General features: G+C 42.4%; 1 protein-coding gene across 1 annotated transcript in view; it reads right to left on the bottom strand.

Annotated features, from left to right (window-relative positions):
- The window catches only part of LOC308296237 (transducin-like enhancer protein 4), a 41,240-nt gene extending 28,894 nt beyond the window's left edge, over nt 1–12,346 (bottom strand). The window contains 4 exon segments of the mRNA XM_080739422.1: nt 8,362–8,406; nt 8,903–8,966; nt 11,053–11,150; nt 11,691–12,346. Of these exon segments, the coding sequence (XP_080595548.1) occupies nt 8,362–8,406; nt 8,903–8,966; nt 11,053–11,150; nt 11,691–11,735 (252 nt within the window). The 5' untranslated portion in view covers nt 11,736–12,346.
- Nucleotides 12,347–12,790: the final 444 nt, after the last annotated feature.

The raw sequence follows: 12,790 nt of genomic DNA on the forward strand, positions 1-12,790 counted from the left end.
AGTGAATGAGGTACACTAGAGTGCAGTGAATGGGTACACTGACTAGTGCAGTGAAAGAAGTACACTAGAGAAGTCATTCTCAATCTTTTCAGGCAGAGACCCCCTAAAATAATCATATTTGAACTAGGGACCCCCACCCTGACACTTGGAATTACAGGAGTTGAATTTATAGTATAGTTTGTTGTTTACTTTTGACGTATAATGGTCTTATATTTTATCTTTATTTTCTCAATTATTTTAGGTATTAAAAAGGTCTTAAAAGCCATTCAATTGTCACTTTAGAAATGCCCTGTATACTTATAGTGTATGTACAGTATGTTGATTTCTTTACTGTTAGAAAACAATGTTGCACATTATCTGGGGACGCCCTAAAATCATTCCCACAGTTGAGAACCACTGCAGTGAGTGCAGTGAATGGGTAACACTAGTGTGGCGAGAATGGGGTGCAGTTGAATGGGTTACACTAGAGTGCATAGCTGCAAGGAAGTTTTGCTTCACATAAAAGCCTATTCTTTCATTTTACCTCAATTAGCGATTTTCTTAACGTAATGAGAAGATTATCTTGAAGTGTGATTGAGCTAAGCCTTTATACACACTTGCCCAAGGTCCAATTTTTCAAACTATAGTACTATGGAAAGGAGGTTGTCTAATTGTTTTCTTTACTCAACTCAAGTAACGCTTTGGACTTCTTTTTGGAAAGAATTGTTAACTTTGGTCTGGTTGGTGTTGGCCTGGTTAACAATGGTTAACTTGCGATATTTCCATAATTGCCACTGGTATATTATAGTCTTCATTATTCTAATTCATTCATCATTTCTGACCCCCTATGGAGTGCTCTTCCATGAATTGAAGGACATTGTACAGTACGGTTGTGCACATTTGTGTGTGTGTGTGTGTGTGTGTGTGTGTGTGTGTGTGTGTGTGTGTGTGTGTGTGTGTGTGTGTGTGTGTGTGTATATATATATATATTAGTGCTGTCCGAGTTAACTAAATTAATCGCAATTAACTCACCGTTATGTTAATCGCGATTAATTATTTTAATCACAATTAATCGCATATTTACAAACATTCCTACAATATCGGCTATATTGGCTACAAGGTCCATCCCTGTTGATGTAACAAAAAATACAAAGTATAATTAAACCATAAAGGTGGACACAACAGTAACCATTTAGCTGATCCTTATACCCATCAGTTGAAGTCTGTTTAATGCAATACCATTATGATTTATTCAGGTTTTTAATTGATTTAGAATAAAAGATTAACATACTTTTGCATAAATCCAGCAAATATTTACACTTCCAAGTTAATAGGGCCACAAAAGACTTGAAAGATATCCCTCTAAGTTACATTGTGACCTGATAAAAGCTGATGACTTATTTGCGATTAATCGCGCGATTAACTACATAAATCATGCGATTAATCGCGATTAAAATATTTAATCGTTGGACACCACTAATATATATATATATATATATATATATATATATATATATATACTGTATATATAATTTCTTTTTTGCAGATTCTATTAGCACCCAGGTGTCAGTAGCCAACAATGCTGTTTGCACCCACGGTGGAATAGCCAATGGGACTATTTACACCCAGCATGGCAGAGACAAGCACCCACGTGTCTGTAGCCAACAATGCTGTTTTTGCCCGGGCACAAATAAAGATACAGTATGTGTATGTATTCTACTGTATAGACTCTATAGAGAAACATCAAAGCATCACAGCCCAATCTGCTGCTCTGTGTAGACCTTTGGCTCATTCAATAAAGAATATGCAAACTATGGATACGATGAATGTCAGCGTTTCTGAACCAAAGTTGTTTCATTTTTCATTTGAAGATTGAAATTGTGTCTTTATTGTGATAAGAATAATAAGAACTTAAACATTAGTTACATTGATCCAAGCCAGAACACAATCGATTGATTGATCATTAAAATAAATATGCTCTGAAAATCAGCGCATATTTATTTTAATGTGGCTCTAGAGTAGCAGGTTGCCTACCCCTATCCTAGGTGGTCTGTTCTTTTTGGAGAGGTGTGTGTCTCCCTGTCCCGTCCAGCATAAATAGCTGCAATGACAATGGTTGACCGGAAGAGGGCACCGTTGCGCAGCCTAGACACACCAATACTGTACTGTAAACTACTGACAGACAGGAACAGATTGAGAAGGGCATTGTTATGCACATAGATATAAAAAGCTAGATATCTCATTGGCCGCTGCAGTCCATTGGAGCGACGAGCAACAACTGGTCTGTGGACGTCCGCAATTGACGGAGACCACATTGTCAGTCATGTGACTACTGGCCAATCACAACACGTCTTTTTCGTGACTTATCAATCCATCCATTTCCTGATGTTGCGCAGCTGTTCTTACAGGCTGCGTTTGTAAAGGCCCACCCCTACCTGCCTCTGATTGGCCTAGAAACTTACGGTTTCTGTGACGCAGTGATACTAAACGCACGTGGAAGTGGAAGTGGGAATGACCGGTAACGACCGGTCACTGAGTCCCGCGATCTCACGCCTCAGAGCCGAAGGAGGCGTCTACCTTTCTATGTCTATGGTTGTGCAGACTAGACACACGCACACACACAGGGTATAGCTGCTCAGATCCACTGCTCCACTTCGAACCGAGGTTTGATTTTCCTATGTTGATTCACCAAATGTTTTCACTGTATTGAATGCTTTTTTTGCTTTGCGTCTCTGCTTTGCTTCTTGTCTCTCTCTCTCTCTCTCTCTCTCTCTCTCTCTCTCTCCCTTCACTCTGTATCTGCTCTCTCCCTCATGTAAGACTGTTTGAACAGGAAATTGCCTGATTCCATGTCCCAGAGGGAGTGCTCATAGTGGAACTGCAATCCCAACCTAATACACCGGCACACACATCCACGTACGTGCACGCACACATGCGTGTGCCCACACACATATATATGGGCTTGCATTTAAAAGTCAACAAGTTAACACAACTGGACTGCCGGAGAGTATTCTAGCAGCACATTGCCTTGTCTCACTGCACTCAAGGGACACCTGTGTTTGTAAGGCCAGAGACATTCAACTTGATAAATCAATGTATTAATGCTTACAAATCAAATAACATTTCTCAGTAACATGGTATTTCCTTTAGACTAGGGGTGGGAGAGGTTTTTATCAAGGGCCATACTGACTGTGATAAAGTGAACTAAGTGCCACACATTGGGCATTTGAATTGAAACTTGAAACGCATAGTGCTGAATTTATGTTAAAACTGCATGAATTTGGTAGACATGACAGATTGCTCTGCAGAAGGCTATATGCCAGGGCTCCATTTCCAATATTAGATTTAACTGATTCAAATGCATGCATTCATTTGTACTACAAACCCTGGTATACTGTACATAAACCCCTTAAAATTTAAATACAGCTTAAGATGTGACCAAAGAGTATGGTGTGGTGTCTGTCAACATGGTAATGACGTTGATATCATCAACTGGTTGTAAGTTTGACAACAGTGTCGTCATCATTGAATCAGGGAAAACAATGTTTAGGGAGTCTATAATATTGGTTCCCAAACTTTTTACCCCAAGACCCAAAAAATGAATTAAGACGTTTGTCGGGGAAACCAAACCAGTGAAAATAGCAGATCTACAAGCTCAGAATGTGCCGCTTCGCGCAGCGTTGTGAGCTTGTAGACCCCACAAATGGGTCCCGACCCAGTGTTTGGGAAACAGTGGGCTATAACACAATGCCACGCATGTGTGGTGAAAGTGATTGGCATCAAGGAAAGCTTTTAAAAAACACTTTGGCCACACTATTGGTGAAGAACTGAAAACAGCTGACAGGTTTATTATTACTGCGATCAGACTGGCTGCATGCGATTGTGATTTAAATGGTGTCTAGGCTCTGGGGGCTCAAATAAAGTAGTGTTCAACATTACAGACAGTTGAATGAGATTGGATCCATGCTGTGGAGAAGATGAGCTTCCAGAGGAGGTGGTCAAGAGAGAACGAAAGTGGATGGATAGACAGAAGGCTCAAACAGCACTAAAAGAGCCTCAGCAGAAGACTGGAGATGATATCTTTGACATCCAAGGACACTTGCTTTGACCCCATCTGTTTGTGCTTCATTTCTCAAAGAGCAAAGATGTGCTGAGCTGTTAAGACAAGACATCAGGCACTGATAGCACAGCTTAAAAGTGTCTTTGTAAGATGCAGCATACTATAGTTGAGCAACTCTTTGCAGACCATGGGCCTTATACCTTCTTGCTTCCAGTATTAAAATGTTCTGTCGTCCTGTCTTTAAGAGAAAGCACCATCCCTTGAAACAGACATTTACTGTTTTCTCTGCAACGATTAGAATCCATCACCCGCCATCTTTACGGTGTGGCACCTAGGGGGGCGAGCGTCTATAAATGGGTCTGTTTCTGTGTGTGTGTAGTGTGACGTGTGTGTGTGTGTGTGTGTGTGTGTGTGTGTGTGTGTGTGTGTGTGTGTGTGTGTGTGTGTGTGTGTGTGTGTGTGTGTGTGTGTGTGTGTGTAGTGTGTGTGTGTGTGTGTGTGTGTGTGTGTGTGTGTGTGTGTGTGTGTGTGTGTGTGTGTGTGTGTGTGTGTGTGCATGTGCATGTGCATGCGTGCCTGTTTGTGCTAATCTCACAAACTGCTGCCCAAATTCCAATGTGCACACTACCAGCAGGTCACGAAAGTAACTTATTTTCGGAGTGGTGTGGAACAGTGCTCCCAAAGGATAGCTTTGTGTGTCTCTACTGTCCCGTCCAGGATATACTGGATCTACTGTCCCGATCTACTGTCCCGAGATCAACGACATGCTGTAATTAGATCTAATAATCTTTTTTGTCCCTAATCATTACTATTTGGTTTTCGAAGGTCCAAGAAAAGAAAAAAAACAAGTCTTAACAGGAAAGAAATGGGATTAGGCCAGGCTGTTGGTGCCAGAACGGGTCAGATAGTAGATCAAATGTCCATCTCCCCTGTGGAGCTGCGTAAGCACCACATCAGCACCGCTTTCCACCGCCAGCCAATACACCTAATGGACCTGCCGTATAAAGGCTCTATTCCCTTGTGTCCGTGAAAGAGACAGTTTGATAGATTGGGAACGAGACAGAGAGAGAGAGAGAGTGAGAGAGAGAGAGAGAGAGAGAGAGAGAGAGAGAGAGGGGAAGGAAAAGACAAAGAAAGATTGACCGTAGCGAAATACATCCTGTTTCAACCAGCAAACCCATTGCTTAACGTGGAGGCTGTGCTTCCTGTCACCTGCCGGTCTCTATCGTTGTGTCAGTATTTCCTCAATGTCTACGGTCTGATTTATATTTAGTTGGTGTCGCACATTGAAATGAGCAGATCTACAAGCTCATAGCACATTGTGAGCTTGTCATTTTCGATGCACAACAACACACTTGCACAACCAAGTTCAATAAGTCAGGCGTAAACGTTTATATATGCAACCACATCCTACCCTCTTCTTCCACTACAGCTTCAGTATAATGTAATGGCATGTGTCACATTACAGCAAATGGGCATTAGCAGTAGGCCTACTGTACAGTAAGTGTGTGTATTCAATTTGGACATGTTGTGAAAATGGAGCCAAACACACTATTTCTTCTCAAAATACTTCATCAGTCAAATGCTGTGAGTAGGCCTATACTCAAATACATACGTTTATATTTAGTATTGGGTTATTTCAGGTGCTTTTAAGCGTAAATAGCATAACTTCTATAACTTTACTTTTGTGACATCAATAGCATTTTCAGAATATGTGAGAATAAAATGTATCTAAATTTGTTAATAAAAACATGCTGTTCAATATAAGACACGCACTGAAATAACATGGGACTTTTGAAAACGCAGCCATTTAGGATCGCCTTGTCCGCTAACCTACAGGCATCACCATTCACATTTTCTCTCTCCCTTCCCGTGCTCTCTCTCTCTCTCTCTCTCTCTCTCTCTCTCTCTCTCTCTCTCTCTCTCTCTCTCTCTGCTTCACTAATTTGCAATTGATTAACTGTCCTATCATAGCTCAATTCGATGCTTTACCACCGGTACACTCCTCCTCCCCTGTTGTCACCCCCGGCCCCTCCCCAACCCCTCTGTGTCCACGAGTCAATTTCTCTTTAACGAGCACTGGTACATTTCACTCCACGGCACTAGAGTCCTTCTGTGTAAATAAAAGAGAGCGCGGAGCCAAGGAAATCAATAGGCCTATTACCCCGCAGAAAATGCTAAACAAGCAATATTGGCAATCCGCTTTGGTAGCCAAGGCCGATTGTCTTAATGGGGCCATATAGCCACGCATGCCCTTTCTGTCTTTCTCTCTCCCTGCATACAGTATATTGTCCCTGTTGGGTGGAAACCTTGTATCTCCAAGTTTCAATTCATTTGTATATTTTTTCGCTAAGTAAAGCCCTGCTTCATCACACAAGGCCGTCGCACAAAAGTAGTGAAAACAGCAGATCTACAAGCACACAACGCCTCACGGTGCGAGGCGTTGTGTGCTTGTAGATCGGCTGTTCTCACTAGTTTAAATCATTTTTTTAAATGATAAATACAAAACAAACAGTTTTGGACATACAAGTTTTCCACCCGACAACGACGATATCGCCTCCCTCGGCTGGAGCATCCTTTCACCCTGCTGCACGTGCTGTGTCAAATGCTGCAGTTACAGAACACACACACGTGCGCACACGCACACACCTGCAAGCATGTGCACTCAAACACACATCCACATGTACACAAGCTCAACCCCCCCCCCCCCCTCGCCCCCGCTCCTCCAACCTACACACATCCAGGACATCAGATCTCTCTAAAAAACGCACACACAGGCGTGCACACGCACACCTACACACACAAGCACGCACGAACGCACGCACACACAGCAGACCCTGTTACACAACAACACACTGCTGGCAGAGATTAAAGAGTCAGTGTGTAATTCTCTGTTTGACTCAAACCAATGTGTGCCACACAGGACCACAGGGACAGTCTCTCTCTCTCGCTTTTTTCCCATTTTACCCTCAAGTACACAAATATACCCACACACCGCATACACAGAAACAGTGGTGAATGTCCAAGCGGTCAAGACAGCATGATTTATAGTGTACCAGACACCTCTGAATAGTATACCGGGGAAAAGGCGTATGCATGCACATACACACACGCAGTCACGCATTCATTCACGCTTGCCCGCACTCACACACCCGTACGCATGCACACGCGCGCGCACACGCACACACACACACACACACACACACACACACACACACACACACACACACACACACACACACACACACACACACACGCACACACACACGCACACTTGCACACATTTATCCAGCCACAACACCCTCTCAATCACCCACCCACACACATCTCACTCACAGCTCAGTAAATGAGTAAACGTACAATATCCATACACAAGTATAGACCCAGGCCAGTGGGAAATGGAACACAAATGCACGCATGCACACTTAATGACACCTAGCTGGTTAGCAGTGCCACATTTAGCAGAGCAGTTAAACCTACGTCTAAAGCCGTTTTCATTGAAAAAAGTTCCAAGATGAAAACCATCTCTGTCCACATGGTCACACATTGGTTTTAGCATCAATGCGTGGTTAACAGAGTCAGTTACACTAATGGCCTTCCTCGACTGGAGAAGGAATGGACATTTAAAGCCTCCTTAAAGATTATATCAAACCAGCAACAAATCAACTTTATGGCCACTTTGCACTTTGCTGAATCAGGACAGAAACCTTTCTGAGCTCTTCTAAGCCCATCTTGTTGCCTTCCATTGTATTTTATGTACTTACCTCCATTTGCGCGTGTATACATAAAGGTAATGAAGTGATCAAAGCCTGGTGGTATTAGCACATTTTATCTTGCCTTGTCCTGTCTGTCTTATCTTATCTTGATAAAGTACTGTCCAGTAGAGTCCAGGATCACCTGACTTGGCATCAAAACAAACACGCACAGAATAATTTACAAAACGATTGAACTCTATATACTTTGTTGACTAGAGTCCCCGCTGAGGGGTCATCACTAGACCCCTCCTTTATTCATTCTACACCAAATCTCTTCGCTAAAAATAGTCGATACACAAGCGTCGTTGTGAGCTTGTAGATCTGCTATTTTGTATAAAATGTTCGCCCAAGAATAGAGACGATAGGGTCCATATGGTTAACCTAAATCTCTGTTCCCCCATTAAATTATAAACAGTTGAACTCTGAGAGTTTACAAATGGAACAACATTGTGTACACTCTAAGATTTACGAATAAATGAAACCAATTAAATTCTGAAAGTGTAAACATGTATTTCACAGTTTATGGTGTATTGTTCCAACTTGAAGTTTAAAAGATTCTCCTCTTACCTGCTTATGCATCTCAATGTTGAGTCCATAAGACATTTCATAATACTGAAAGAGGCAAAGATCCAAATGTCAGAAATGCTTTCTCTTTCCTTCCTGCACACAGTATTAATTTAACTCTGCTAATTGGTTGAATTCAGTTGAATTAATGATGGGGAATTCACTGAGAAAACAACACTTGCAATGTGCACACAGACATGCCCAATACTGTATTTCCTGAGCACTCTCTTACACAGCCAAACACTCATGCACATATACGGTATATCGTTGTTGTCGGGTGGAAAGCTTGTATCTCTCTCTTATCGTTTTTAAAATGCACTAAACTAGTAGAAATAGCAGATCTACAAGCACACAACGCCTCGCGGTGCGAGGCGTTGTGTGCTTGTAGATCGGCTGTTTTCACTACTTTTGTGCGACAGCCTTGTATGGTGAAGCAGGGCTTTATTTGGAGAAAAAAGTTCAAATTTGTAAGTTGGAGATACGAGGTTTCTGCCTGACAGTGACATATAATACTGTATGCAGACACACAGTACATGCAGCTTACCATGACATAGTGTCTCTGCATCTCTGTCTTCTCACTGGCCAATTTCTCACACTCCAATTTCAGACTGTGGACAGAAGGGAATTGCTATGTTAATGAGCACACAGTAAAGTACACAGACACACACGCACGTGCACGCACGCACACGAATGCACGCACGCACGCACGCGCGACCACACACACACACACACACACAGACACAAATTGACAATATTTCCGACATCCATTATGATTATGGAAATATGATTGATATCTACAGAATACCTTGCGTAAAATAAAGTCATGGGACTCATGGGTCTCTATCGGAGATGTTTGATTTGAAAAGATCAACAAAGACATCTTAGACATGAAAGAGATGAGATTTGAAATGTGACATTCTGACAAAATGATGCCGTCATGATGCTGACATTAAAATAACACTCCGGAAAGTTATTGACATTTTCATCTGCGTTTACATACACACTAGTAACAATTACATTTCTATTTCGTTTAAAGAATAAAGATAATTCCCATCAACCATTCATTTGAATTAACAAAGTGTAGAACTCGACATTTAGCAACATAATCTTTTTTTTCTGAATCCAAGGTGAGAGAGCTGGAAAGAGAAATGAAAGGAGCTTTTTATTTTCGTTCCAACTCGTTGTTTCCCGTATATAGGAACGCATATACGGGAAACACCTCCTACTCAGCAGGTACAGCGCAGTAATTGAGTGATCAATAGGAGTCTAGACAAACCCTCATTGTAAATTCTAGTAGTGACAGTGGATTTGCACAATCAACAAAAAAAGGCAACTACATAATGAAGTCCCTCATTACATCTAGAGCTATAACTCAACTCTAGACTATAACGTAACTCTATACCTGTAGAGATAGTCATAGGCCTAATATAATAATTAGCAATGCCAGGCTTTGTCTCACATCTTCAGCATTCATTTCCAAATGAAAATATGGATTCCAGGGCTTTAAATGACATGTTATGGCTGGGTTGCTATGTCTATATGTATTAATTACTCATATGGATAGGACAATGTACATGTGAGTCACAGCCACTTAAGCCGCATAATACTTTGTCCTATGGCAAATAGCGGAATAGGTCATTCTACAAGTTCAGATTCAGATAACATGTTTTGTTATTTTTAAAACCTTTGATATTTAGAACATTTTAGAAAATGATTTAAAAAAAATATTTAATATTTTTGAATTTTTTTTTGCTCTAATGATATCCCTAAAATAGGGATGCCAAGATGAAAGTAATAGGATATACCCCAATAAATTAAAACTATTGTTTCAAACCATTATGGGACATTAGCAGGATATATATTTTCCAATACCAAATGAATGCATAGTCGGTATTTAGGATAACACTCCTGTCATGTGGAGAAATTTGATCTGCACTTCCACAGCACTGCACATGCAATAAACATCAGGCTTGATGCGTTCAACCACCGATTGGTTCATCTGAAAAGGTGATTGGACAATAACCATGCGGGGGGGGGGGGGGGGTTATTGCTATTCATTGGGAGAAGCTCGCGTCTCGTCTGCTTACGGTTCTGCCCTGAGCAATGTATTTCACACTTCATCACGTCGGCGAAAAGGCATTTCACACCACTTGCTTTCGAAGCAGAGAAAGGGAGAGAGAGAGAGAGAGAGAGAGAGGGGTGCATAGGATAGATTTGGGCTTACCTGTGTGGTTAGTGGCCAGTATTAGACACAAGCTATATACTAACTAGCTGTTCAGCCTGCGTTCAAGGCTATGAACACAATAATGTGCTCTTTTTGCCCGGGGGCCAAAATAATTGAAAAGAACAAACAATGAACACATATAAATGTCCCCAGTTTTCCAGTACGTATTCCAGCCTAGAGTAGGCTGTGACCTTACAAATGTGGTTATTGACTAGCAAGTTAATCACAAAGGTGCCACTTCAAATGAGCAAAATACAAACATTTTCCATACTTTTAATTACATATTGAACATCTAGCCTATAGTTTTACTCTTTTAGTTAACAGTAGCCAACAGCAATAATTGCCAAACAAAAGCTATTAAAGCTACTGGTATAAGTCTGCTGTGGACTTTTTTTGTAATTATTTATTATTATTAACTACATTAACTACATAACTACACACACACTACACCAATCTGCATATTGTTTTACCTGTGATACTGGGCTTGGAGAAACTGGAACTCCTCCTTAATTCTGTCGCACGACTCAGTGATGGTGAACTTGAATGGCTGTCCCGGCTGGTGGGGGACCTTGGAAGGCATCAAATCAACACAAATAAATGTCAGGGAAGACATAGGCTATATAATGACACACACACACACACACACACACACACACACACACACACACACACACACACACACACACACACACACACACACACACACACACACAGTACAATACATGCAGTACATGCATACAGAATTGTGTACATCAATGTCATGCAAACAGCCTTTTTCACATTTCTTTTCAGTGCACACTGAGTGCATGCGCGCGCGCGCAACACACATGCTGGCTGGCTGGCTGGCTGGCTGGCTGGCTGCTGGCTGACAGACTGACTGACTGACACAAACACGCACACGCACGCGCACGTACGCGCGCGCGCGCGCACGCACACACACACACACACACACACACACACGACACGAAGGCGGAGCAGCACTTGCACAATGAGCGTAATGTCCGTGCAGCGCGCGGTGCTACAGAAACTTGATCCAAAGTGATGCTGTGCCTCATGTGGTTTTGATATATGGCTACAGTCTGTTAGGCTACTACTGCAGACTACTCACCGGGTGGCGTGCGGGGGGATACATCTTGCTCAGATCTCGAATCATTAAAAATGTACTGATGCAAACTTTCCTCCACCGAAACACACGAAAAGGTCAAATATAAAGCACAGATGTGTCCTCCTGTGCTGTGCGTCAACAACGGCCAGTTAACGGACGCGCAGTGCAGTAGCAGGATGAGCAGACTCCATTCAGCGTAGAAACATCATCCAACCTTTGACTGCCCCGTCTGCCCGTCATTCTAGGCTATAGGAGTCCATTCACCATAATAACATACAAGCATAACGCACGGGTTGTTCTCCTGTGGTCTTGTTTTCGCTCCCCGGGCGCTCCAGTCGAGAGCGCCGGCGCGTGAGCCGCTGCCTACGATCCAATAAATAAAGATCAAACAATTTCTCTTCGAACTAATACAGAGTCCTCTATTTTGTGACAATAATTTCGTATTGCATTGACTTCCAAATGCATCTACTTCATACACATATGTCTTCACAAGTCAAGTGAGAACCCCTTGATGTCAGACAGCGCGTAATAAGGTCCATGCGCGCGCCTGTCAAACGCGCTAATGATTATTTCCGATCGTCTCCGGTATGATGTCCATATCCCAGCACTGCGATCACCTCAGTGATTGTACTACCCTACCCTAGAAGACCACATTTAGAAGCAACCGGTCGTGTGAATGTAATTATATAGACTATTAATAACAATTAAAAGAGCCCATAAACATATCGCGTTGTTGGGACGTGTAGTTTAATTCATATCAGCCGACGATGCACACCACACACGCGCTCCTCCGGTAAAGAACTACATCTTCCCGACTTCTCTGCGCACCTCGAAGACGACGGTGGGTGGTCTGTTAGGCGGAGCGGTCATTAGAGGCGACCAATGGTGACGACCCAAAACGCCATGTTCGAGCTGTTCTGTTGCCAATCATCGGCGTGTTGTCCAATCACCTCCGGAAGGATGCGATTCATGTGGACTCCCCCACGTGGGGCTGCATGGAGCTGCTGCGAAAAGATGGCACGGGAATTAATCTACAAAGTGGCCGTGACCTACAGTATGTTTTTATATAAACTTCAGGGCAAATAGACAGATGGGCCTTATAA

The sequence above is a fragment of the Nannobrachium achirus genome (genome assembly GCF_963921795.1).
Source record: "Nannobrachium achirus genome assembly, chromosome: 12".
Taxonomy (NCBI): Eukaryota; Metazoa; Chordata; class Actinopteri; order Myctophiformes; family Myctophidae; genus Nannobrachium; species Nannobrachium achirus.